Raw genomic sequence first — 27,606 nt, forward strand, 5'->3', positions numbered from 1 at the left:
TCAGTCAGTGGAGTGTGTGACTCTTGATTTCAGGGTCATGAGGTCGAGCCCCGTGTTGCGTCTAGAGCATACTTTAAAAAAATATACATGCCTTTTATTTATTTTCCTTTCTCCTAGTGCTCAGGCTGGGCCATCTAGTACAATGTTGAATAGATGTAGTATAAGTGGATGAAACGTGCTTTTTCCCTGATTTTAGAAAACACTCAGTCTTCCACCACAGTAGGTTAATTACAGGCATTTCAGAAATGCCAGTTACCTGGTAAATGGATTTCTCTCCTCTTGGTTTACAGAGTATTTTCATCATGAATGGGTATTGAATGTTGTCACAGCTACATCTGTTTAATGATCAAATGCCTTTTTTCCGTTATTCTATCGATTTGGGGAATTGCACTCATTGATTTTTAGATGTTAGACCAACTTTATATTCCTGGGATAAACTCCACTTGTTTATGGTGTGTTGTTATTCTTTTTATATTGCCAGGTTCAATTTGCTAAAATTAAAAAAAATGTTTGCATCTATGTTCTTTTTTATTTTTTTTAATATTTAGTTTTGAGAGAGCACAAGCAGGGGAGGGGCAGAGAGAGGCAGACAGAGGATCTGAAGCGGGCTCTGCACTGACAGACTGACAGCAGTGAGCCTGATGTGGGGCTGGAACTCATGAACTGTGAGATGACCTGAGCCAAAGTTGGACTCTCAACTGACTAAGCCACCCAGGTGCCCCATGCATCTATGTTCTTGAAGGATATTGATCTTTAGTTTTATTTCCATGTGAAGTATTCGTCAATCTTGGTATCAGGGTATCATAGAATCATTTGAATTGGGAAATGTTTCTCCCCTTCTATTTTCTTTTTTAAGTTTATTTATTTTTGAGAAAGAGAGAGCATGAGCAAGGGGGGAGGGGGTGGTGCAGAGAGACGGAGAGAGAGAGTCCCAAGCAGGCTCCATGCTGTCAGCACAGAGCACGACCCAGGGCTCCAACTCATGAAACTGAGATCATGACCTGAGCCCATATCAGGAGTCAGACACTTAACTGACTGAGCCACCCACGTGCCCCTCTCCTTTTCTGTTTTCTGAAAGAGCTTGTGTAGGATTAATATTGTTTCTTCTTTATTTATTTTTTTTATTTTTTTTTTTTAATTTTTTTTTTCAACATTTATTTTTATTTTTGGGACAGAGAGAGACAGAGCATGAACGGGGGAGGGGCAGAGAGAGAGGGAGACACAGAATTGGAAACAGGCTCCAGGCTCTGAGCCATCAGCCCAGAGCCCGAAGCGGGGCTCGAACTCACGGAGCGCGAGATCGTGACCTGGCTGAAGTCGGACGCTTAACCGACTGCGCCACCCAGGCGCCCCTATTGTTTCTTCTTTAAATGTTTGATAGAATTCATCAGTGAAGTCGTCCATACCTGAAGTTTTCTTTGTGGGGAAACTTTTCATTATGAATTTAATTTCTCTTTTTTCTTCGGCCAGTTTTGGTGATTTGTGTCTTTTAATGAATTCGTTCACTTCATAACACTTGTCAAATGTATTGGCATAAAATTGTCTATACACAACAACCTTATGATCCTTTTAATATGCATAGTATCTATAGGAACATTCCGTCTTTCATTTTTAATATGTGTCTTCTCTTTTTCTCGATCCGTCTGGGTAAAGATTTATCAATTAACTTTTCAAAGAATTAACTTTGACTTTATATATATTTTTATTCTTTGCCCATGTTCTCTTTAGTTCTGGTGTTTTATTCCTCTTTGTACTTTGCTCTTTTTTCTGGTTTAAGATAAAAACTTAGACCATGGATTGTAGATCTTTTTTTCTATTTTTAGAGAGACAGCATGAGTGGGGGAAGAGGGAGAGAGAGAAAAATCTTTATTTTTTTTTAACAATATTTATTTATTTTTTTTTGAGAAGGGGTGGGGAGGGGCAGAGGGAGAGGGAGACAGAGAATCCCAAGCAGGCTCCAAGCTACGGTCATCGAAGGGCTCGATGGGGGGGCTCGACCCCACGAACCGTGAGATCATGACCTGAGCTGAAATCAAGAGCCGGATGCCCAACTGAATGAGCCACCCAGGGGCCCCCAGATCTTTTTTTTCTATAAAAGCTGCGTCACAGGCATTTAAAAATGTTTACGTTTCATTAGTATTCCATTCAAAGGACTTTCTAACTTCCCTTCTGATGTCTTCTTTGATCTGTGGATTGTTTACAAGTGCTATTATTTACTTTCTAAATATGTAGTGGTTTTTCAGTGTGGCAGTTATCACTATATTGCCCCTCAGCCCCAGATTCACCTGTCAGTACCTGTTCTGTGACAGTGGACTGGACTCTAAGCATTTCGCCCTTACAGTGAGCATGATGATAAAAGGACGCTAGAGGGACATTGCAGGAAGAAGGGGGCTTTCGTCCTGGTTCCAGTGTGCTGCGTTTTTATTGTTCTTGCTCTCGCTGCACAGTCTGTCACACCAGACGTGTGTATGGGGGGGGGGGGACAGCTGTGTGCTAAGAGGGGAGGGGCCCGCAGCCGTCTTTTAGCCTCCACCCCAGGCTTGGGATCCCCTTGCCGCAGCCTCACACCAGCCGGATCCCTCTGTACTCCTGCCCACCAGCCTCAGCTTGCTGCACCCCAGAGGGAGTTTCCCAGAACTTTCCCGATACGGACACCACAGGCTCTAGACCAGCCCCATGCAGGAGTGCCTCGACTGCTCTGCACACCCGCCCACCAGCCTTGGCTCACCCACACCCTGGAGCCTTGTTTCCCAGGACCCTCCCGACAGAGATGTCATGTACATACACCATGTACTCCGTACAGCACTGCGTCTGATCAAGATACCCATTTCTCAGCAGAGGAAGTGTGGCCAGGGGCTTCTGCCCTTGGAATTAACAAGTCTTCCCGCACGTGCATCACTACCTGGAACCAGGGGGCTTAACTGCAAAGTGGAACGGCTTACTGAAGACTCAATTACGGCACCAGTTGGGAGACAACACCATGAAAGGATGAGGGTTGATTTACAGAATGAAGTAGGTCTTTGAATCAGAGGCCATTTGATGGTGCCGTCAGCCCCCTGGCCAGCAAACATGGGGCCAGGAACAATGGGACGGGAGTAGGAATGACTCTTCTATTATACCTTCCCCACCCGTAGAGTTTTTGCCTCTTATTCTGAAAAGTTAGAGCCTGCTGATTTGGAGACGTTAGTTCCCAAGTGAGGAATGGTCCACAAGGGGACACGAGAATGGAACCACTGAATTGGAAGATGGGACTGCCACGTGGCCATTCTGGGCTCCTTATGCCACTAAACCAATGGGCAAGGAAAAGGGAAGGGGTCCAATCTACTGGCCGGAGTAACTGATCCTGGTTCTCAAGGGAAAATTCCACCGCTGCTACACAATGGAGGCGACGAAACCTATGTCTGGAGCCTAGAGGAGCCTCTGGGGCGCCTCCCGATACACCATGCTCCACGCAAAGCAGGGCAGTTAAAGACGAGCATCACTCAGAATGAGCGTTTGTCTCACTCTACTGGGTTAAAGAGCCCCAAGCGGCAGACTCTCAGCCGAGGAAAAGGGAAACATGGAGGGGGTAGCTGAAGAAGGCTGCCATGGATATCAGCTCCGACCTCGTGGCCAGTTACAAAGAGACCAATTACAAAAACGAGGACCGTAGTGGTTTCGCGTGGGTTTCTTTGGTTCTTGTGTGTGTTCATTTGCATCTACTGACCATTTTCCCCCTTTCACTTCCCATTTTATGTACAACCTGTAGGTCAGCTTTGTGATCTAATCTTTAGGTAAGAGAATATTTAGTGCAACCATGACCAAAACCGTAGGGTGATTACTATAGCCAGCTCTGGATACAGTGACCGTTGGCACTGTGTCTTCTCATTTGGGGGGAAGGGGGAGAACATCACTTGGAAGGATAGATCGATCTTGTTGGTAGGAACAGAACTGATGGGGAAGTTCAAACAGGTGCAGAAGGGTGCATATGCAATCTGAGTAGCCAGAAAGACGGATTCTATTATCTGCTTTTTGCCTCTTAGCTCCACATTCACCCTTCAGTATGTTAGTGGACTGGCAGTGGTGCTTCCTTTACAGCGAGCATGAGCATGATGCTAGCTTTGTCAGTAGAGGGCGCCGGAGGGACACTGAAGGAAGGAAAGGACGGGTCTTTCTAGGCTCCAGTGAGTTCTGGTTTGCTTTTCCTTGCTCCTGCCCTGGCCTGTCAGCACTGCAGGTGCACAGGGGGGCATCAGGTGAAGCAGGCACTCCCTCAGCAACCTTGCAGACCTGGTCCGGGCCCAGTGACTACTTTGCTGCGGCCCTCCTGTCAAGGATACTGCATGCTCCAGGGCTTGCCCTGGGGCACCTCCCTAATTCTATGCATCTGCGCCCCTCAGCCTCTTATCTACGCCTGGGATGATTTTCCCCAAAGCCTTTCAGGCATGGACACTGTGTACCCACAGCAGTGCCCCAACTCCCTCTGTACATTTGCTCACCAACCTTGGCTCTTCTCCCCACTGATTCCCATCCCCCCCCCCCTCCCCGCCATGTGGAGGTCATGCGCTTTGGGCCTCGCACACATAGGACACTCTTAACTCCTTTGGTCACCTTCCCAACAGCTTTGACCCACCTGCGGACACTGTGTGCTCTGGGCCTGGTGCCTGCAGGTGGTGTCCTTACCCCCCGTGCACCTGCTCACCAGCCTCAGCTTTCCTGTGTCCTGGCAGGCTTGTTTCTTGCCTAACAACTGCGAAGCAGCTCTGGCCTGGGCAAACCAGTGAACTTGTCTACACCCGGTGGGCTGTGGTGAGGTCTGACCCCCGGCCTTGGGGGCTGGGGACTCTGCCAAGCTTGTCCTCCCTTGGGTACTCTCCTTCAGCCCTCAGGTACCCTTTTAGAATTCTCTCTACATCTTTTGTCGTTAATGATTCTTTACAGTCAACTTGTCGTGTTTATTTATTTATTTATTTTTTTTTTTAATTTTTTTTTTCAACGTTTATTTATTTTTGGGACAGAGAGAGACAGAGCATGAACGGGGGAGGGGCAGAGAGAGAGGGAGACACAGAATCGGAAACAGGCTCCAGGCTCTGAGCCATCAGCCCAGAGCCCGACGCGGGGCTCGAACTCACGGACCGCGAAGATCGTGACCTGGCTGAAGTCGGACGCTTAACCGACTGCGCCACCCAGGAGCCCCAACTTGTCGTGTTTAAATGACCATGTGGTTTCTATCTCCTGATTGGACCTCGACTGACCACCTGGCTGTCTTATTGTTACTGATTTCTAGCTCAGTCCCGTTATTATCAAAGAACTTACTCTCTATCCTTTTTTTTTTTTTTTTTTAACGTTTATTTTTGAGACAGAGAGAGACAGAGCATGAACGGGGGAGGGTCAGAGAGAGAGGGAGACACAGAATCTGAAACAGGCTCCAGGCTCTGAGCAGTCAGCACAGAGCCCGACGCGGGGCTCGAACTCACATACCGTGAGATCGTGACCTGAGCCGAAGTCGGACGCTTAACCGACTGAGCCACCCAGGCGCCCCACTCTCTATCCTTTTAAATTTATTGTTTCTTAAATGCATTGAGAATTGTTTTATGGCCCAACGTATACTGGCCAATATCCTGCGTACTTGAAAACAATGTGCATACTACACTCATATGTCTTGTAAAGAAATTAACAGGAAAAAAGAAAAGATTTAACTAGACACGGTTTCTGATGTGCTCTGTTCCTTTCTGAGGATCTGAGTTTCCATCTGTTGTCGTTTCCCTTAAGCCAAAGAACTCCTTCAGCATTTCTTGGCAACTAATTCTCTTTATCTGCAAATGTCTTTTATTTGCAAATGTCTTTATTTCAGAAATCCGGGATTTCTGTTTTTCAAAAATAATTGGTTTCTGTGCTGAGGTCACCTATCATTTTGCTGAGAACGGATTTCCATTGCTGCTTTAATACCCTTGTCTGTTAATTCCAGGATCTGGTTCGTCTCGGTGTCCGTGTCAGTTCCGAATGCTGAGGTGTGGACACTCCGGTTTCCGTTACTTGTGTCTGCAAAGAGCAATGTTCCTTTGGTTGCATCAGGTAATCAGCCTGGCTGGATACACACCGCAGACCACACTTACTGGGTGACGACTCCAATCCCAGTCTCCATCTGTCTTTGGCCGAGCGGCCTTGAGTCTGGCTTGCACACGCGTGGTCCAGAGCCTGGGCAGAAATGTGGACAGACAGAATCTGGGGATTCCTGCCTCTCTGGCTCCTCCCCTTCTGAGATTCTCACCTTTCTTGCCAGCGGCTCCGGTTGCCCGGGCTCGGGGCTATGGTTCTGGGATTTTCCGCCAGCGTATTGTACGTGCCACTTTGTCTACTATCAAGCTACGAGCAGCACAAATAGGGAATTTTCTCGCATAGTTCCCCTCTTTTGAGTGTGGACTGCCCCTCGACCTTTCCCTTCAATCTCCAGTATCTTCAAGGAGCTGTTTGGGCTCAGTCGGTTAAGCATCCAACACTTGATTTCAGCTCAGGTCGTGATCTCATGGTTTGTGAGTTCAAGCCCTGCGTTGGGCTCTGCACTGTCAGTGAGGGGCCTGCGTGGCATTCGTTCTCTCCCGCTCTGCTCCTCCCCGACTTGCACATGGGTGCTTGCTCTCTCAAATAAATAAGTAATAGTGTCTCTAGATGTTTTTTCCTCCACTCTTTTCTCTGCAAGGCAGATAACTCACTCAGGAACTACATGGTTTGAGGCTGCACTCCAGTTTTGATAGGTACCAGTCTACCTGTTTCATCGTGTTCCTGGTAAGGGGTCCTCCAGAGCTTTTTATCTGCTTACTGTTCCCTCCTGGATTCTAATTATCAGCTCCATAAATCTGCCAAAAATTCTGTTCTGCTTCTCAGAGCTTTGAGGCTTAGCTTTTGATAGCCTCTGGCCCGAAGATTAGGTAAATATCTTGAGGAGATAATGTTTTGTTTTTAAGGCTCCTCTAGCCCTCGATTTTGCTCCTCCAGTGTGATAAGACCACTAAGCTCGGCTGGCCTCTTGGTTTCCTGGCTATGTAACCCGCATCTGGGAAATGCTTGGATTCCTAGCTTCTTGCTCAAACCCAGAATCAGCAAATGCCCCCTGGGAAAAATCTGCCGCAAACTGTCAGCTCGCTTCTCTGTGAATCTCCCTGCTATAGAATTTTAGGTCTCCCAATCCTCTTTCCTTCAGTAATTCTCTGAAGCCCTTTTAAGAGACGATTTTTTATAGTTTATCTTTTTGGGGTTTTTTCTAGTTACTGGCTGGAGCACTGGTCAGCCAGCAGAAACTGCATGCTATTAAGTCTTTAAGCACTTGTAAAATTCTTTTCTTTCCTCTGAACTTTGAAAGCTGACTGTCCCCAGGGAGTTAATTTAACATCACATTTAAAAAACACATTCCTACTGCTGAGTTGGGGGTGGGGGGGGTGGGGGGAGGTGGGGAGTAAACTGGTTTATGGCATATTCCCCATAATCACACCTGCATTGAAAATATATACACATATCATCCAAGATTTGAAATAAATGGCTGGGATAGGATGATGACAACTGTTTTGTTCTTGTCTTTTGTATATTTTTTTTGTAAAAATGTTTCTGACATGTTACAGTGTTTATAAGAAGTATATAAGTAAATGTAGATTGTCAGGGAGGGGCGGGGGGGGGTGGGGAGGAAGGAACTCAGTGGCTGAGATACAGCAATGGAAAGATTAATTGCATAGACCTTTTTAGAACTTGAATTTTGTACCACATGAACATATTAAGTGCGCGCGCACACACACACACACACACACACACACACACACACACACACACCCCCCCCTTACACGGTTTATTTGAACATTGTACTTTTTCAATAACTGTTAAAAAAAATTTTTTTTGAGAGAAAGAGAATCCCAAACAGACTGTGGTGTCAGCACAGAGCCCAACGCAGGGCTCAAACCCACGAACCCGTGAGATCATGACCTGAGCTGAAATCAAGAGTCGGACACTTAACCGACTGAGCCCCCCAGGCGCCCCTGATATCTGTTAAAGTCTCGACAGCACAGCAGATTACCTATAGTCTCTCTTTCCCCAGAACTTGATTCTAGGCTTCTAAACCAGGGCTCAACATACTTTGGCCCGGGGCAAATCTAGCCTGTTTTTGCACAGCCCTTGAGCTAAGAGTAGCTTTACATTTTTTACGTGGCTAAAAAAAAAGTCTAAAGAAAAATACTTTGTGATACAAGAACATGATATGAAATTGAGATTTCAGTGTCCATAGTTTTATGGGGACACAGCCACAGGCACTCGCTGACCTATCACCATGCCGCTCTCACGCTACGACGCTAAGGTTGCGCACAGGCGGCCCTCAGAATGTTCCAGACCGCCACAAGAAAAACATCGCAATAGAGCGAGTCCAGTGAATGCTTTGGTTTCCTGGTGTATATCTAAGTTGTGCTCACACTACACTGCAGTCAAGCCAGTGTTAACTAGCATCATGTCTAAAAAAACTACGCATATACCTTAATTACAAAATAATTGCTAAAAATTGCGAACCGTCACTCGAGCTTCCAGTGAGTTGTAATCGTTTTGCTGGAGGGAGGGTCCTGCCTGTGTACCTGCAGCTGCTCCCCCCGCACTCTGATGTTCTGGAGATGCCTTCTTTCCTTAAGCCTCCTGAACCCACCTCCACTAGTTTCGGACCTTCCTTCCGAAGCCTCCTCACCTCTCTCAGCCCTCACAGAATTAAGGAGCGTTCAGGCCTTGCTCCAGGTTAGGCGCCGGCTTATAGGACTGTTGAGGCTGGTTTGGTCTTCTCTCCAGACCGCTCAGACTCTCTGGGAACCAGCAACTAGGTGGCTTTGCTTCGTGTGTATGAACGCCAGAGTGGCACTTTTCATTTCCTCTAGGAACTTCCCTTTGCATTCACAGCTTGGCTCCCTGCTCGGCCGAAGAGGCCTCGCTTTCGGCCCATCTTGGCTTTTGAAGCCCACCTTCCTCACTGAGCTCAGTCACGCTGGCTTTGGACTTTCAGTGACAGATGTGCACCTCTTCCTTTCACTCGAACACTCAGAAGCCATTTAGGCTTATTCGGTGGCCTAACTCCAATAATGTTGTGTCTCAGGGAATAGGGAGGCCTGAGGAGAGGGAGAGAGATGGGGACAGCCAGTCGGTGGAGTGGTCACGACATGCCGCACACTTATGGCCTATATTTGCTGTCTACCATGGGCGCGGTCCGCGGTGCCCCCAACGATTACAATAGTAACAACAACATCACTGAGCACACAGCACCACAGCAAATACATTAACAACGCAAGAGCTTGGAATATTTTGAGAATGACCAAAATTGACCCAGAGACATGAAGTGAGCAAATGCTGTTGGAAAAAATGGCGCCAACAGACTGGCTCGACACGGGGTTGCCACCAACCTTGTATTTATACGAAACACCACAGCACCCGTGAAGTACAGTAAAGGAAGGTGTGCTTATGGTTGCAACAAAGACCATATGTGTGGCCCTTGAAATCTAAAATAATTACTATCTGGTGCCTCACAGAAAAAGGTTGCCAACCTCCGTGCTAAAGTACCTCTGAACAATGAGTTCCATAGAGCAACTTTCCGGTGGGGTAGACTGAATCAGTGGCCCTCCCTGTATCCGTGCCTTTCCCCAGGAAGCTTTGTAGTGCTTTCCCACTTGGACCCCAGGCTCAGTCATATGACTTGCTTTGACCAATGGGGGTCTAAGGGACACGATAAAAGCAGAGGGCTGAAGGAAGATTACACAATGGGGCTCATTCTTCTGCTCCTCGGCCGCTGTCATGTGAAGAGACCCAGGCTAGTCTTCTGAAGGATGAGTCATGAGAACCAGAACAGCCCAGTCATTCCAGCTGAGGCTGGCCCAGGTTCGCCAAGAGCCCAAATCCCAAGATCATCACAGCCGCCTGGCTGACCCACAGCTGACCACAGACACATGAGCAAGCCTGGCAGATATCACCTGAACCAGCCCGACCAGCTGAACCCCGAGACTCCAGAGCCATGTAACTGTTCGTTGTTACGCACCAGTGAAGTTCCGTGATAGTGTTACACACTATTCTGACAACAGAAAACGGATACTACGGGCACATGCACTTTAAAATTTTCTTTTGCCAAAGCAGGCTAAGGAACATTTTTATTCTTCTGAGGGCAGTTTAGGGTCCTAATGGCAGGGAGAGTCTGGATAAAGCACCGAAGTTTGGAACTCCAAGGGTCGGGGTGGGGCGTCAGATTACATCCCCAATTCCTATAAAAATAGCTTATACTCATGATGGCACTCAATAAATATCTGTATTTGTTCTGTGGCTCAAGAAGACGCTAGGTTAGGACTTGACACGCCTCTTATCTGAGAAGAGATGTAGCTAGACAGACAGACTCCACCATTTCTGGAAAAAGAATTCAATTTATTTCCTATTTATAAAATGTAAAAAAAGCGCCTTGGGTATAAAATCTACATGTCTACGGTGTCATCAGTCAGGAGCTCAGAAATGACACTCTTTGCATCCTTCAGTCATTAATTAGTGTTTGGTGCAAAGAAGGTAGGTGCCAGGAGCCCCTCCTGGACCAGGCTAAGTGACAGCTCGCCAAGGATAAAGCCTCACTGCCTTCCGTGAGGAAGAGGAGTAGAGGGCAGAAAAGGAAAAGGGACCTGAGGTAGGAGGCCGGGGAAGGTTGTGTACTGAAATCTGTATTGGGAAACACTTTAACTTGCAAGAGGGAAGATCTTCCTTCTTGACTGCAGAACACAAGTGGCCTGAGCCTGTCCTAGGAAAGTCAAGCTGCTTCCTGTGCACAGGGCCAACCCCCACCCCACAGGACCACAAGCGTAGCATCTGTCAGGAAGGAAAGGCCTCCATCAGTGTGACGAGAAGCGGTCACCTCCGGACTTGTGTGAACTCCCTGCGCAGCCATAACGAGTCCTGGTAGAAGCGAGGATCGCCCAGTCTCACGGCTGTCCGTTTGTAGAAGTAACAGTATAACACTGCCGCTGTGGATAAGTAGAGAAGAAGCTTCAGGGACGCTCCTGAGTATTCGTTTCAGGCTAAGAACCAAACCTACCAAGGCGGAGGGGCGCCCTGCCTCAGGATCTCCCAGTGACTCCCAGCAAGGGCAGTGGGCCATAATCTCTCCTGTTCTTGCCACGGCTGATCCACTCATCCCATGCTGGCCGTGATGGACGGGGAAGGCAGGATCAAGGGCCTTAGTAGCCCGAGCCAATGGTGGCACCGAAGTGAGGCCTGAGGTTGCTCTGGTCCTTACCTAATCTCTGGAATACAAACAGCGTTTGAAGTCCGTCTGTCCAGACAAAGCGGCTGGAATTTTTCCAGCGTAAGTTCTGCAGGAGACATGAGGAGACAGGGAAAGCTTAGCCACCAGATGAGGCCCTAGCATCTCCACCTTGGTTAGCTGCAGACATGCCACGTGGTTTTAAATCAGGCTAATCTCCCCCTCCTTTCTTCCCACAACCCCAAGTAGTGTTTCTCAGAGGAGCTTCAAACTCCCTTTTCTGCTGCAAAGGAAATATCCTTTTAACCCTGAAGGAGGAAGTTTGAACTAAGCTATTTATTTCCTTCCATTCCACGGCCTTTTCCAAGGAGAAGTGCTATACATGATCTCAGGAAGGAGTTCGGAGTGGTCACTGTCTTGCCTTGAAGATCTCAGGCTCGGTTCCTGTCAGATAAAGGCTTAGTGCCCTCAAGGTTTAATCAGATTAACAGCTTTACAGGACAAAGCCAGGACCTATTTTGGCCCCAGGAGGGAGAGCAGAGACAATCTTCTTCAGGAAGCACCTAGAGACGTTGGCACTGCTCTTTCTTTCCTGTGAGCTCTACTTCCCTCCATGGAATAACAAGGAATAACAAGGGCAACTTAACAGACGGCTCAGTCTAAGTGGCGTTAGTATAGGAACGACTAGAGAACCCTGAGGTTTTACTGTGTTCCATCAAAATGAGTACGCGAGAAACACAGGCCATACCCAAACAGACAGAACCATTCGTGAAGCAGGAGAAATCTGGAACCACGAAACCTGGCATTTGCTCTGAGGCACACTGGAGAAGGGTTCTTCCAGTATAAGTGACGGGGACAGAGCAGAGGGCACGAAGCACTAAAGGGCAAGGGGCACTCTTGGCCTGGCCATTTCCCATGGGACACGGATGCCTAAGAATTCCCTGTCTCAACACCCACCTGCCCAAATAGCTAATGATAAAACGGATTCGGCTTCCTGTTTTAGCTCTGGCTGGACTGTTGGGGGCAAAGGTGAGCTGAATATTCCAGAAATGGCCCCTGACTCTTGGATAAGGCAGTTCTTTAACACAAAAGGTTGGGCAGAGGTGCCTCGTGGAGCTCTCACATGCCCAACCCCAGGCGGGACCACACTCATTTCACCGGTTTCCCATCAAGGATTCTCTGAGATGTAAAAGAATGATGCTGGCTTCCTCGTGCCTTCCTCGAGAAAAAGCTACTCCTAGTCCCTTAAGGGTTCAGGAATTCAGAGCTCCGCTCTTACCATGACCCAGACATGAAAGGAGATGCTGAGGGCGAAGTACACAGCTGTGAGGATGATGGTCCCTTTGAACTTATGGAATAGGAGGTTGACCAAGCCAGCCTGGAAGACGAAGGTGTTGAAGAACATGAGGAAAATGATGATGATGTTGAAAAGGATTGCGATATCCTGGATGCTGCAAACATAAAACAAAGCACAGCCAAATGGAGGTCTGGGGGACGACCCAAGAGCTGGCCCTGGGTCCTAAGGGACACTATGAAGTCTGGCCTTCCCTGTGATCTAGACCTCCGGAAACTCCCCAGAGATAGCATGGGCTTTGGGTCCCAAATGACACGAGACTAAAACTACGGGCTGGCCCCATCACTTGAGCCGCAGTCCACAGACAAGGCTTTCCTGCTCTGACACTCTTAACTTCTAGACACTGGTGAGAAGACGGTTTCTTCTGTCCAAAGCCGGCCCCGCCTGTCGCATAACCTGGTCCCGTCAGACATTTTCATCCAGCAAGACGGCAACACCTTTCCCCCCATCTTTGCACAGACGGTGCCTTAGTGCCATTCAGGTCTCAGTTCAAGTGTCCCCTCTTCAGAAAGACTCTTCTTTAACCCTACGCCTAGGGTAGCCCTCCCCTCCCCACCCCCACCTACTTCACATCCACTGTAAACATTTATTACCCTATAAAATTATCTTGAAAAAAATGGGTTCATTGTCCCTCTCAATGGGAGGGGTCAATGGGGGCTTCTAGAATGGAAGCCATGTGAGAGCAGGAAATTATCAGGTTTGCCACTGCAACTAGAACACGGTCCGGCAGGCCAATGAATACCCGTCACATGTATTCATGCGACAGTGCCGAAGGAAGGAAGACGGTGCCGAAAACTAGTCTTCTGTCGAGAACTTGCCTCATGGAGTCTCTGAATCTTTGTGCAGGAAAAATGCCATCCGCTTCCATACCATATAGAGAACTGATACGAGTACCCTTTTAACCTACCATTTTGCAACCCCCTTTCACGGCAGAGTAAGCCAAGATTTCTACTCACAGAGGAAGAAAATGACACGGTGAGCAGTCTGACCCTCTGACTGCTCCCTGTATCCCAGGCCCCTGCTAGAAGTATAGAAACACAGGACCTCTGACATGTCTCCGTACCGTGGAGTACCCAACATGGGTGAAATTTGATTTTCCCTGAGGTTTTTCCATCAGCTACTTTAAAACGCTAAATCATAATCGTCGGGGCCTTCTAACTGCTTGGGTTCAGCTGTCCAGTCCCACCCCCTGAACTCACATGAAGAGCACCAACTGGACGACGGGAGCCATTCGGAGTAGCTCCGAGAAGGAATTGACGAAGAGGTCGTAGGACAGCAGCAGGAACTGCAGGGAGAGCACCAGGCTGTAGTTACTGGTCTGGAGCATCCTGCTGCTGCTTTGATGGGCCCAGCGGGGCACATTCCACAGTTACCCAGAAAACTGCTCCTGGCTTTCTCCCCAGCACTGAGGGAGAAGCACTAGTTCCTCAGAATCAGAGCTGTTCCCCTTGCTCTAAGACAAGGGCCTGTTGAGGACAAAACAAAACAAAACAAAAAGGTCGTTAGAAAGTCATTAACACAACATTCACTGAGGACCTACTACATCCCAGGCAGCATTCTATGTGCTTGGGACACACCAATGACCAAGCCACTACCGCCACCAAAAAATCCACTAGTCACTCCTTCCAGGGACTCTCACCCTCCAACTTTCTCCATTCCTGGAAGCTTCTAAGTGCAGAGCTCATTTTGTCCTTCCTTCCTTTCCTTTCTTCATTTTAATTTACTTGATTGCTGTAAGTAATCTCTACACCCAACACGGGGCTTGAATTCACAGCTCCGAAACCAAGAGTCACATGCTCCTCTGACTGAGCCAGCCAGGCGCCCCCAACGCAGAACTCTTTCTAACTACTTTTGAGTTCAAAGGAATCCAGGAGTACTACAAAGAGTGACTGTCTTGCCATGTAGTAATATTGATTCTAATACTAATAGAAGCGGCAAACCTTTATATATCACAATATGCCAGGGACTTTTTAAAAAAAAAATTTTTTTTTTAACATTTATTTATTTTTGAGACAGAGAGAGACGGAGCATGAACGGGGGAGGGTCAGAGAGAGAGGGAGACACAGAATCCGAAACAGGCTCCAGGCTCCGAGCTGTCAGCACAGAGCCCGATGCGGGGCTTGAACTCACGGACGGTGAGATCATGACCTGAGCCGAAGTTGGACGCCTAACCGACTGAGCCACCCAGGTGCCCCTGCCAGGGACTTTTTTTTGGGGGGGGGGGGGGGCTCAAACTCATGACCCCAATATCAAGAGTCACCTGCTCCACCAACTGGGCCAGCCAGGCATCCCTGCCAGGGACTATCCTCAGCACTAACATTATTTAAATTTCATAATAACCCCATGAAGTAGAAGACACACTATCATTACGCTACCCATTTTACAGACAGGACACTGGAGGCGCAGAGAGGAAAAATTATTTGTCCAAGATCACATTGCCAGTAGCAGTGGCAGAGCTGGGATTCAGAATCAGGCAGCCTGGGTCCAGAGTCTGTGCTCTTAACTACTGCCCAAAGCTGCCTCTTATGTAACAGGCTGATATGTCACTAGGTGGGAAAGACGTTGGCACAGGAGAAGTGGGAAGAGGTGCAGGCAGAAAAGGCTGAGAGGAAATCGTGGTCTCCTGCAAAACTTTTATGTTTAAGGTGGCAGCCACATAGTGGCACCGGGGAAGGTACATTCCAAGGCCCAAGGTGTCCTGTGACCCCTCCAGCCGGGTGAAATCTACAAACAAATCTCAAAATCCTGTGAAGTGTAAGAGAGTGAAATTAAATTAACATCTGTAAATCGGGGCACATGGATGGCTCAGTCGGTCGAGTGTCCGACTTCAGCTCGGGTCATGATCTCAGAGTTCTGGGTTCGAGCCCCACCCCCGTGGGGGCTCTGTGCTGACATCTTGGGAGCCTGGAGTCTGCTTCGGATTCTCTGTCTCCCTCTCTCTCTTTCTCGCTCTCAAAAATAAATATATATTTAAAAAGTTTTAATTAGGGGCGCCTGGGTGGCGCAGTCGGTTAAGCGTCCGACTTCAGCCGGGTCACGATCTCGCGGTCCATGAGTTTGAGCCCCACGTCAGGCTCTGGGCTGATGGCTCAGAGCCTGGAGCCTGTTTCCGATTCTGTGTCTCCCTCTCTCTCTGCCCCTCCCCCGTTCATGCTCTGTCTCTCTCTGTCCCAAAAATAAATAAACGTTGAAAAAAAAATTAAAAAAAAAAAGTTTTAATTAACATCTATAAAATGTTTTACAATTTACAAACTCTTTATATTCATTACATTATTTACTCCTACACCCATCTTGAGAAGGAGACAGTTATTACGAATATAATCCCCATATTATACAGTGGCTCTGAGAGGTTAGCGAACCGCATCCACCTCACCTGGTGAAGAAGCATCCCCCCACCCCCCCACCCCCCCGCCTTGAGTGGCTGCATGATGGCAATTTCACTCATTCGTCAAATAATACTGATAGCTATCACCCCCTACCAGCACCACGTTAACCTCAACCAGGTATAACTTCCTTTAATCCTCGCAACTGCTCTGCAAGGTAGTTAAGAATGATCCCCCGTTCTAAAGACAAGAATACAGGGTCAGGGTTCAAGTCATTCCTCCAGGTAGCTGGTGAGCAGAGCCAGGGTTCACAACGGGGGGTGACACCAAAGCCCGCGCTCTAAGCTAGGACTTCACGGGCCACCACGGAGAGCTGTCGTGAGGAACCGTGACCCAGAAGCGCCCACCGCCAAATCTACGGGAAGGATGACCTCCGCTTTAGGGCAGCAGTGATGCGCGACAGAACGAAGCCGTCTTCGGTCCGTCCCACCGCTCGGTGCCGCGTTCCCTCTGTCCCCAGGGCAGTTTTCCTCACCCTTCCCAATTCACCTCAACACGGGGCTGTCTTGGCGAAACACCCAAACCCAAACAGCGACAACGAAAACTCCGACCCTGGTCCCTTTTCCCCACTCCTCAAGCACGCTCACCTCGGAGACCCAACGTCGGTTGTCATGGGGACGCCGGCCTGGCTTCCGGGAAGAGGTTTTAAATCCCGGAAGTAGATGGCGGACGCGGGCGCCGTCCGTGCCGGGCTGTCCGCGGGTCCTCGGCTTTCCCTCCGCGCTCTGTGGCCAGCCCGGCCGCCATGTTTGGGCCCCCGCTTCCCTGGGCTCGGTCCTCTGGTGCCTTCCCGGCGTCGCCGCGTCCAGCTCCTGTCCCTCCCAGTCGCTGTCCCGCGGCCTTGCTGAGACCCAGCCCCAGGCGAGAGGCTTCGCGTCTGCCCGAACGCGAGATGGGGGACGGGGTGAGAGGCAGGGCGGAGCCGGGGCGGTACTCCCTAGGGAAGAAACACCAGCGGAAGGACTGATGTTGGAGTCCACAACTCCAGACTTCATTTCCCAGGCGGCCGCGCGCGCGGCCGGAAGTGCTATGAGCCTATAAGAGAGGGCGGCGGCCCGGCTCTTTTGGCACTGGGTGGCGGTGCCCGGCGGGTGGGTCTGTCTCCGAAAGTCCCCGATTCCAACTTCCCGGAGTCCTAGTAGCCGCGGCGCCGGGTGGCGAGAGACCCCTGCGACCCTCTGTGGTTCGGGGGTGAGAAAGAGCTCGGGTGGGGAGTTCACGGACCTGGGTTCGAGTGCTGGCTCCGCTGCTATTTCCCCTCGTGCTGTCGCTACCCCTCGCTCGGGCTCAGCTTTCTTTTGTAGGAAATGGACACCGCTGTCCGTGCCCTTCCTTCTACAGGTGTGGTTGCACAGGCACGAAAGCTCTTCGGAAGTCGCAGTCAGCAGGCGGAGCTCCTCGCCGTAGTTTTCACCGAAGGTTAGCTAGGACCGACAGCCGCCCTTCGTCCCCGCAGAAGAGTCAGGGATCGGGCTCCGGATTCCTGGAGCGGTTCTCCCGACACCGGAGCCAAACGGGAGCAGTCCGGAAGGGCGGGTCTGTAATCACTGTGGTGCTAAGGAGCACCTTGCTTACCTACCTCCTGGCTGGAGTTCAGGGGTCCTCACTCCTGAGCCCTGATTTTACAGAAGCTACGTTTGGAAGTGAGGCGTTCTTGGAGCTGAGGGGAAGTGAACCTGGGTTCCTGTACCAGCTCTGCCACTCACCGTGGCCAAGTCGCTTTCTTTCTTTGGGTCCCGGTGATTTTGATCTGTCAGAGAAGCGTTTAGGACTTGAACCTGAAGTCTGATTCTCAGGATTCCTAAATCCCCCACCATTCATCCGGAAGCAGGAACAACAAATCGACTTTCTATCCCTTCATCTGCTTGTAGTTCTAAATTATAAAAGTAATATAAGAGCTTGGAATAGAGCCTTTTCCTAAGATTAAGAGCTGAATGGAAACTTACCCATTTCCTACCCCAGGGCCTGATGCAGCCAGGGAGAATCCTTTTTGTCAAGGGACCGAGGAAAGTATTAGGTTGGGGAGTATGTTTCTTAGATCACAGTTGACAAAACTTGTAACTTCCAGGCCAAATCTGGCACACTTGCATTTTTTTTTTTGATTAAAAAAAAATGTTTATTTATTTTGAGAGAGAGAGAGAGTCCCAAGCAGACTCTGTGCTGTCAGCGCAGAGCTGGACGTGGAGCCCGAGCTCACGCAACTGTGAGATCATGACCTGAGCTGAAATCAAGAGTCAGGACGCTTAACCAACTGAGCCACTCCGGCGCTCCAAGGTTTTTCCATTTTTAGATAACTAACAGAAACGAAAAGGATAATATTTGTGATATGTAAAGACAACATGAACCTGAAATTTGCCCGCAAATAAAGTTTTTAGGGGAACGTAGCCGTGTTGATTTGTGAAGGTGTTGTCTGTGCCTGCTTTTGCACTACATCAGAAGAGTCGATGGCATAGTTGTGACAGAGACTGTCCGGCCTACAAAGCCTAAGGTATTTACCATTCTGGGCCTTTGTAGAAGCGTATGGGGATTTCTGCTTTGGAATGGGCAGAATCAGAGACCAAACAATGGTGAGCACACCCTGAAATCATAGCACAAACCTACTTTCTTGGAATAAATGAAAGACTGTTCTCAGCGTTTGGGTTGCAGTTTTCACTGTATTCTTTTTTTCTCTGTTTTTGCACACTCGGGCAGAGGAAGGGCTCTTCTGTGTACTGTGAGCAGTGTAATATTGCAGCCCTCGTTCAGGAAAGTGTCCCCGTTGAATATTCTAAGTCTGTCCCAGAGCAGTAATCCAGGAGGGTGGAGACAGTCTCTTTTGGGTTATATTTACTTTTGTTTTTTTCTCCTCCAAAGGAAAAGAAAGTCATGAGAGATATTGTCTGATGGATGGAGCCTGCTGACCAAGTGCTTCATGCTGACTTCACTGGGGGGTGACTGAACATCTGGTGACCCGAAACTTCCTCTGCTCTTATTGGGACTAAGGGGACGCCTCTGAGGCTGGGCAGCAAATCTCTGAGCTCAGGAGTTGAGTCAGGAAGCTTCTAGGAAGACATTATTTTCTCCTTCTAGCCTTATGGAAGCTTGGTTTTCCCCCAGCCCTTGGATGTAACTTTCTCAGTGTGGTGACTGCTAACTTGGATCACATTGTGAGAGCTCAGTGTCTTTCTGATTAGGTGGACACCTGTCATGGAGAGAACTGGCGTGACATGCTGTTGGGGCCACTGAGAGGCCTGGGCAGCCACGGGGACCACGAGCTTCAGGCTTTAGTTGGTAGCTTGGATGAACTGCTGTGACAACATCGAGAAAAGCAGAATATTTAGCTCTCACAGCGTCCTTAACGGACATTTTCTCACTTGACCTTTTTTTTAAAAAAAAACTTTTTTTTAATGTTTATTTATTTTTGAGAGAGAAGGCACAAGCAGGGGAGGGGCAGAGAGAGAGGGAGACCCAGAATCTGAAACAGGCTCCAGGCTCCGTGCTGTCAGCACAGAGCCTGACACAGGGCTCGAACTCACAAACTGTGAGATCATGACCTGAGCCGAAGTTGGACGCTTAACCAACTGAGCCACCCAGGCGCCCCTCACTTGACCTTCTGACAACCTATGGTCAAGGTAAAAAAACAGGGGACTTGAAGCCAAACGGACAAGGATTTGAAACTTCCTACCCCTTTACTGGGTCCTAATGCTGGTATTTAATCTTTCTTTTCTTTTTTTTTAAGTTGGTTTTTTTTTTTTAAGTTTTATTTATTTATTTTGAGAGAGACTAAGACAGCATAAGCACGGGAGGGGCAGAGAGACTGGGTGAATCCCAAGCAGGCTCCACACTGTTGGCACAGGGCCCCACATGGGGCCTGAACTCACAAAACCGTGAGATCATGACCTGAGCCGAAATCGAGTCAGATGCCTAACCGACCGAACCGCTCAGGTGTCCCAAATCTTTCTGACCCTTGGTTTCCTCCTCTGTAAAGTGGGGTTGAGGACCTCTCACAGGGTTGTCAAGAGGAGCAAATGGGATCCTGCGTTCACAGGTTCTACTCAGTAAGTTCTATTCCTGTTACCATGCCTTTTTTCAGATGAGAAGACTGAGTCCTACACATGCTAAGTGATTTCCTCCAGATGCCTCATTTCATAAGGATCGGAGCCTAGGCCCGCACTCTGTCAGCCTACCACTAATTCTAAAGGTGAGGGAATCCAGTGTGTTACCTCCTTGGGAGTTCTGGCCGGTTTCAGGGACTTCCTTTCCTCTCTGTTAGCGGCCTCAGATTAAGGGATCTGAACTGCAGCCTGCCGCAGTGTCCCCTTCTCGGTGTGAGTCTGCGGGACAGGGTGACCGCCTTGAGAGCTGGGCCTGTGCTGCCTGCAGGTGTAGTTAGCGGAAAAGCCGAGACGGCCCTGTGGCTTTGTGTGTTTGCCAGCCAAACCTCACGCCCACCTGCCTGGTGTTAAAGTGCAACTGCTTAGGGCCCGAGGCATTTGTCTGAAACCAGAGTTGGTTTCTGAGTTTATCAGGTACACAGGGAAAGCTAAAAATAAACTCTTGCTTTCTAGACTATGAGTTCTTGCTTCCTCCTTTCTCCTCTGAACTTTCCACGGAGGAAGAGAAAGCAGAAGTGTCAGGCCTGGGGACACCTGAGGGCTGTTGTCCAGTTGCAAGTGTGGAGTGTGGGAGGTTCTAGAGCAACAGCCTGATCTTACTTCCTCAGTGGGAGGTTTAGCCCCACGGAGTTCACCGTCTGGGGAAGAACTTTTTTGTAGAAGTGGGAGATCATAGGACTTCCTCTCTTCCTTCTTCCTAATGATGGTGTGTTGCTCATTGCAGATTATGGTTTTGCCTCCTTCTGTTAGAACTGAGGGCTGAGGCGTTTCTATGACTCTAGCCTGGATTTTGATTCCTATCCCTAATTTTCCGTGGGGAGAGGGTGGGGTGGATTCTTTACCTTTTGGCCCTGTGAAGGGAGACTAATCGCAGGGCTTTGGGCCCAGAGCCTTGACGTCCGGCCTGGGCAGAGGAGGGCCCTCTCCAGAGCCGGCCACAGGCCCAAGCTGGCCGTACTGTGTACCGTTGGATGCTGGGGTGGGGCCAGCCTCACTGTCCATAACCAGAGATCAGGCCTCACGGGGCAGTGCCCGGGCTGGTGGCAGGAGATCTGAAGTGAAAAGCACCCACCCCTTGGGCAAGAGCGAGCTCAGTGTTCCCTCCTTTAGCTGGCGTGTGGGGTGCGCTCCAGCCAGCAGAGCCGGCGGGGACGTGTGACCTCTGCTGCTTCCAGGGGCGCCTGGTCAGAATGGCTGTCGGGTGGTTCTACTTGTCCTTCTATGCACTGTCGCTGCTGGGCCTGATGTGCGTCATCCTCACCATCTACTGGATGCAGCTGTGGCATGGTGGCTTTGCCTGGGATGGCACCAGCCGCCTCATGTTCAACTATCACCCCGTGTTCATGGTCGCTGGCTCAGTGGTGGTCTACAGTGCTGGTGAGTACGAGGTCCTGGGAGACGTGCTGTGACCCAGACCCGGCCGGGACAGAGCTCTCCCTCCCACAGCCGGCTTTTGTCACTGCTGGGTTTGCGGCTACGAGAGTGGGGGGAGGCCGGGCTGTCTGTGGCCCCGGGTGTCATTTACAGGAAGGTAGTAGTGAGGAGGGGGGCCATCTGAGAAGCAGAGCTTCACGGACACTCTGGGGCGGGGGGTTGGCACGCTTTTTCTGTAAAGGGCCAGATAGTAAACGTTCCAGGCTTTGCAGGCTCTACGATCTGTGTTGCAACTACCCATCCTTATTCTTGTATCGTGAGCAGCCATAGATGACATGAAAACACGCCCGTGACCGTGTTCCAGTAAAACTACTCACAAAAATGCATGGCAGGCTGGACTTGGCCCATGGGCTGTAGTTTGCCAACTTCTGCTTTAGGGAGCAGGAGATTGAAGCGTCTCATGACACGGGTCCTTCCATGAGGAAGCTGCTTACCCGTGCCAGGCCCGTGTTTGCCCCGTGCATCCAGAGCTGGGCCTTGGGCCCAAGTGAGCCTCACTTTCCCCACCTGTAAAATGGGAACGGTGATGACATTGGTCGTAGCTGCTTAACCTGTGCACTTCAGATACCTCAGCCCATTTTGTTCCTACGAGAAGCCTGTGAGATGGGCTCTGCCGCTCTTCCCATTTTACAGATGGGGAAACTGAGATTTAGAAACAAGAGGCCACAGAGCTGAGAGGCAGAGCCGGGCTGTGGACCTCGGTCTGTGTAACCCGATTAAGAGCCCGGGTTTGTGACCGCTAACTGCGCTTGTAAGAAGGTGGAAGAAATAATGAAAGCGACATTGCTTTCTCACCCGCAGAACTGTGCTTGAGCGCGTTTGTTACGTAATGACATATGTACACATCATTATGTAATGACAGACCGGTGGGTCCAAGAAACCCGCTTCTCCCTTTTTGTCACTGTTTTGTCTCCCTCTGCCCCCTTCACGGCTGAAACGATGTGAGGAGAGGAGATGCCGGGGAGTGGGTGGCCACGTGCTGGCATTTCCTTCCTCTCTGGTTGGGAGGCGGTGTGGGACTGCGTCAGGTTAATTCCCCCTAATGTGCTGGGGGAGCCGAGGGGAAGAGGCCGGGCCCTGGGACGTTCTCTCCCGCAGCATCGCTGGTGTACCGCCTGCCGCAGTCGTGGGTGGGGCCCAAGCTGCCATGGAAGATTGGCCACGCAGTCCTGCACCTGCTGGCCTTCATCCTGACCGTGCTGGGGCTGGTCGTCGTCTTTCAGTTTCACAACCACGAAAACACCGTCAGCCTCTACTCCCTGCACAGCTGGCTGGGCATCGTCACCGTCTTCCTTTTTGCCTGCCAGGTGGGTCCTCTCCTTCGGGTTCCCGCTCCCAGACGGCGGCCGTGGGCTCCGGTTGGGACTTCGCTGGCATCCGCACCAAATACCCCCTCCGGTTATTGCCCAGAGATGGCCCTGCAGGGTGCATCCCATAGAATCGGCAGCTTAAGTGGCCGCAGGAGACTGGTAGTTCCCACGCCCGTCCCCCTGCCCCTCCGTTGTCCTAGCTTTATCATAGCACATACCACGCTGATGCGGTCTGTGATCTTTTCCACCTTCCCCGTCCCCACCTTTCTGTGAACCAGAAGCAATTCTGGAAGTGGTTTCTGCACACTGACGTCAGCCTTGCACAGGCGAGTTTTATGGGCCGGGACTGGAAGGCAGCAGAGACATTACAAGGGCTTTCGGGAGACTGGGCTTGTAGCTGAGCATTTCGTGGAACATTCTGGTTCGGCTAAGAAATCGACCATAGTGCGGGAGCCGGTGGGAGGTTTGAGCTGGGAAAGAAGGGCGAGAGGCCACTGCGGGGTCGGGGGCCCAGGTGGGCGGGATGGCCTGCTACACCTTCGGGAACAGCACGGTGCAGTCAGGCACCTCCCTGTGTTCACAGTGGTTCCTGGGCTTTGTCGTCTTCCTGCTGCCGTGGGTGTCCGTGTGGCTGCGCAGCCTCCTTAAACCCATCCACGTCTTCTTTGGAGCTGTCATCCTCTTTCTGTCCATTGCGTCTGTCATTTCCGGCATTAATGAGAAGCTCTTCTTCAGTTTGTGAGTGGGATGGGGCCCCCAGCTCTAATGTCTAGGGGAAGGCATAGCGTCTTCCAAAGATGCACCCTGTGGTCACAGGGCCTCTCCAGGGGTGGGGAGCCTTTGGAGATGGGCTTGTTCTTGATCTGGAAGGTCATGGAATCTTTAGGTTGGGATTGGTAAATTGGTCAGCAAAAATTTATCTACCATCAGATTGACTTAGTACCTACTGTGTGTCAGAAGCTATTCTAAGCGCCTTAAATTTAATCCTCTGATCATTTTACAACATGGATACTGTTGTCATTGCCACTTACAAATAAGGGAGCTGGGGCACAGAGAAGTTAAGTAACTTCCCTAAGGCCACACGGCCCGAAAGTGGCAGAGCTGGGGGTTAAGATGACCACCTCGTGCCTAACCACTACCATCCCCCATTATTTTAAGGCATGGGGGGTGGGTAGTGAAAAGCAAGGAAGATATGAGGTCAGACTTGGGTTTAAGTCTGGGCTATGCCATTTACTAGTTGTACGACTGTGGGCAAGCTCATATTTTTGAGCTTTAGTTTCCTCACGGGTGAAAAGCATCCTGCAGATACTTGTGGTGGTGGCGGGGACCAGAAACTATGTTAACATTCCAGGTCACAGATGGTCCTTGGAAGCTTTTCTCACCATCTGTTAAGGGTGTTGGGTCTATCACTGGGCAAAAACAGGTGGCAAAAATCTCTCGAGGGCCCACGGTGTTTTGTCATCTTCAGGAACAACACCACCCAGCCATACTCCAGTCTGCCCAGTGAAGCTGTCTTTGCCAACAGCACTGGGATGCTGGTCGTGGTCTTTGGGCTACTGGTGCTCTATATCCTCCTGGTTTCGTCTTGGAAACGCCCAGAGCCAGGGATCCTGAGCGAAGGACAGGTACGGGGTCTTGGGTCTTTCATTCCAGGTTGGGATAGGGCCAGGCCTAGAGAAGGGTCACCCAGGAAGGGTTCGGGCCTTGCCGGGAAGCCCGCTCAGTAACATGGTGGGAAACCGGGTCGACTGATGGTGGGGTTAGGTTGGCTGATGGGGGGGCACTGTGTCAAAGCGGCTCATCCCAGCCATGGGGGCAAATGGAGCTGCTCAGAGGCCCCCCGGGGCCTGTCCCTTGGGAGAGGACAGATGGTTACGCCCTTCTCCAAATTCCTGTGGCTTCATGAGGGGAAAGTGTGGCCTTCTGTCCTCCAAGGAAGGGCTTGAGCATGACGAGAGGGTGTCGGAATTCCCATTCTCCCAGCTTTGGGGCTGGTCTTGGGGGCGGAGCTTATCCAGCAGGTGCTGGCTGACGGGTTCGGTGTGGGTTCGGTGTGTGGGTAGGTTTCCCCCTGAGGGATGTGGTGAGACGGGGGGGTGCATCGGACTGAGGGACTTTGGGGCTTCCCTGAGAGATGTGGTGGCTTGGGCAGGGACCGCCCTGCGGGTCGGGGGTCTGTCTGAACAGCTCAGGCCAGGTGCGACTCCTGCCAGTCAGGGGCAGTTGTGGTGTCCTGCCATTAACGCCTGTGCCTCTGCCTGTCTTTCCAGCCCCTGTTGCGTGACGGGGAGTGAAGCGGGAAGGGCACCCACGAGCAGGTGGAGGTGTTTCCCCCCAGAAGCTCTTCTCTGCCAGGGCCTCCTCTCTGGTTTCGGCAACAGACCAGCTTTGCGCTCTGGGCCCGAACCTCTTCTGGCCTCCGCGTGGGGCCTGCTCTCCCCACCAATCTCCTGCCCACCCGCTCTGCTTGGTGGCTTCTCTACCCCTTCCTGGCATCAACTTCTCGGGTTCTCCACACACGCCGCCCCAGCTGCTCACGCTGTGTGCTCCCTGCTCCCTGTGTGAAGTCAAGCTGATATCCCCTCTCGGCCCCTAAGGATCTGGTAGAGACTCTCTCCAGCTCAGATAAGCCAGGACGCAGGTGCAACCTGTACGTGGAAAGTGAGGGAGGTTAACGGTGTCCGGCAGCTTTCCCCGGAAGGCGTGCGTTATATTTGGGCCGCCCTGACCGTTGGGCGGCCAGCATCTGCCGTGCCCTCTATCCAGCCCGCCCAGACGTGAGGCTGGAATGGAGAAGGTGGAAGGTGATGGAAGGTGATGGAAGGAGAAGAAGGGCAGCAGAGGGGCTTCCGCAGAGAAGCTGAGGAGCTGACTGCTCTTTGCTGTTCTGTTTCGTGTCGCTGCATTCCTCGTCCACCTGCACTGTGACCACGTGCCTCCACCTCTCGCTGCTGCCACAGCCCTGGCCTAGATCCTGGCCTTTCCCTGTGACTTAGGTGCCCGTCAATGTCGGGCAGCCCGAGGAACCCTGATGACCTACTCTCCCAAGAACCGTGTGACCCCGGCTGCCCCACAAGGGATGAGCCCCAGGGACGCCTCGGACTTCCGTTCCTGCCCCTGCCCGGATCAGGGCCTCCCCACCTGGCCCCGGGCAGGCTCAGCCTCGCTCTCTTGGCAGAGCCCCTGCCCAGCTGATTTTCACTCTCTAGCTCCCCATGCAACAAGCCAAAGTTGTGGTGCATTGTGCCCGGTGGGCGGCTTTCCAAGGTGCTCCCTGCTGAGTACCAGAGTGCCTCATTTGCCCCCTCAGTGGCTACTTGCTTGACCAAACCCAGTCTCGTGTTATGCCTGAGGGCGAGCTGCGGGGGGGGGGGGGGGGGGGCGGGGGGGCGGGGGGAGTAGTGGGGGATGGGACAGGGGAATCTGCTCCTCTCTGAAGTGATGGGGCCGTGGCTTTTCCCGCCCTCTCCAAATGAGCCCTGCTGGGACCCAGCTCCATACTGCCGTGCTCAGTGACCAGCAGCACCAGTGCACTTACCCCTGGCAGGTGGTGAGGAGGCGGACCGTCCACCCCAACTCCATGTGGCCCGATGTCGGCAGGACTGTGACTGGACTTCCTGAGGGGATGGAGCCTTTGAAGCCACTGGGATGACTTCCAGGCACCTCAGTCACGTGCCCCGCGCCCCCTCTTTCCGTACGGGTGGAGCTGTAACTTGTTCACGCAGCTTGGTTTCCTTTAATCGTGTTTTAAAGAATCAAAGCCTTCTCTACTGTGATCACGTTGTGGTTAATTGAGCTCCGGGAAACTTGTGAAAGCCTCGGGACAGCTGGGACCTTCAGACTGGGGAGAAACACACCAAAAGGCGCCAGAGATCTCCAGGCTGCCCTCCAGGCAGCCCTCTCCAGGCTGAATGGTATGTGACTCATGGTATGTCTGGACGTCCTTAGTAACGAAAAGCTTCTGAGTACTTGGTTATCTCACAAGGAAGGAAATGTTTCCTGTTTTTACAACTGGAACTCAGAAACTGGGTAGTGACTTGGTCACTGGTAGCTGAGATCACTGAGCCAGGAAGTGGTAGAGTTGGGATCCACAGACCAGGTGTTTATGCCAGTCTCCTTCCCAGCTGCTGGGTGTGCGCACCTATGCACTGAAAACCATACCTAGTGACGAGGGACCCGAGGTGCAGACTCATGATGGACAGGGGACCCTGAACAGAGAAGCCCAGGGACTGAGGGAGCCTGCGGCCAACTTTGGGTAAAGTAAGTGACGGAGGGCCCCCTTCCCTCTGTGACCAGCTGTAGATACAGATGACTGCTGGTGGATCAGATGACCCAGCAGGAGTCGGGTGCAGACACTAGTGATAACAGGAACTCAGCGAGTGAGCACCTGGGCTGTGCTGGGGGCTTTGCCTTCAGCTCATGTCAGTCCCTGTCCTTGTCCCTGTGAGACGGGTACTGTTCTGATTTTACAGATTCCAAGAGGCTAAATAGTGGGCCTGAGTTTATGTAGCCGGTTTGAAGCCAAATCGGGATTTAGTTGTGTCTGAGTGCACACCAGTGCCTTTAACTGCTCCCCTGCACCGAGCACGGGCCAGGTGTGTGTATCGTCTGTACCGTGCACCGGACGCAGCAGCCCCTCCTGCTTGCCCAGGTGCTGTCAGTGATTGCCCTAGGGACCTGGGGTTTGGCTTGGGTGTAGCTTCTGTCCTACCACTGAGCTTTAGAATATGGTGATTTCAAAAAAAATTATATATAAAATACGGTGATTTCTTCTGGTGTCCTGTTTGCCCACTGGATTCCTGAAGGT

The 27,606-nt window shown here is 50.9% G+C and overlaps 2 protein-coding genes across 18 annotated transcripts; one reads left to right on the forward strand and one right to left on the reverse strand.

Moving 5' to 3' along the window:
- Positions 1–10,380: 10,380 nt before the first annotated feature.
- Positions 10,381–16,684, reverse strand: TMEM138 (transmembrane protein 138). The gene is made up of 5 exons (XM_025915587.2): positions 16,549–16,684; positions 13,778–14,044; positions 12,504–12,675; positions 11,258–11,333; positions 10,381–10,985 (listed from the first exon to the last, which is right to left on the reverse strand). The coding sequence occupies exons 2-5, from the start codon at positions 13,903–13,905 to the stop codon at positions 10,873–10,875; spliced, it is 489 nt and encodes a 162-aa protein (XP_025771372.1). The 5' UTR covers positions 13,906–14,044; positions 16,549–16,684; the 3' UTR covers positions 10,381–10,872.
- A 47-nt stretch (positions 16,685–16,731) lies between these two features.
- On the forward strand, positions 16,732–26,162 carry CYB561A3 (cytochrome b561 family member A3). Of its 17 annotated transcripts, none has more exons than XM_086677248.1 (10): positions 17,024–17,152; positions 17,303–17,380; positions 18,092–18,528; positions 18,815–18,985; positions 20,034–20,141; positions 21,231–21,432; positions 22,588–22,796; positions 23,383–23,537; positions 24,268–24,424; positions 25,070–26,162. In XM_086677248.1, exons 6-10 carry the CDS (start codon positions 21,246–21,248, stop codon positions 25,091–25,093), a joined length of 732 nt encoding a protein of 243 aa, XP_086533374.1. In that variant the 5' UTR covers positions 17,024–17,152; positions 17,303–17,380; positions 18,092–18,528; positions 18,815–18,985; positions 20,034–20,141; positions 21,231–21,245; the 3' UTR covers positions 25,094–26,162. The 17 variants fall into 17 exon arrangements, with proteins under 17 accessions (XP_086533369.1, XP_086533377.1, XP_086533370.1 ...); XM_086677245.1 differs by having other exon boundaries at positions 18,815–18,906; XM_086677250.1 differs by having other exon boundaries at positions 18,815–18,891.
- Positions 26,163–27,606: the final 1,444 nt, after the last annotated feature.

This window comes from Puma concolor, chromosome D1, assembly GCF_028749965.1.
Source record: "Puma concolor isolate L17-30 chromosome D1, mPumCon1.1.hap2, whole genome shotgun sequence".
Lineage (NCBI taxonomy): Eukaryota > Metazoa > Chordata > Mammalia > Carnivora > Felidae > Puma > Puma concolor.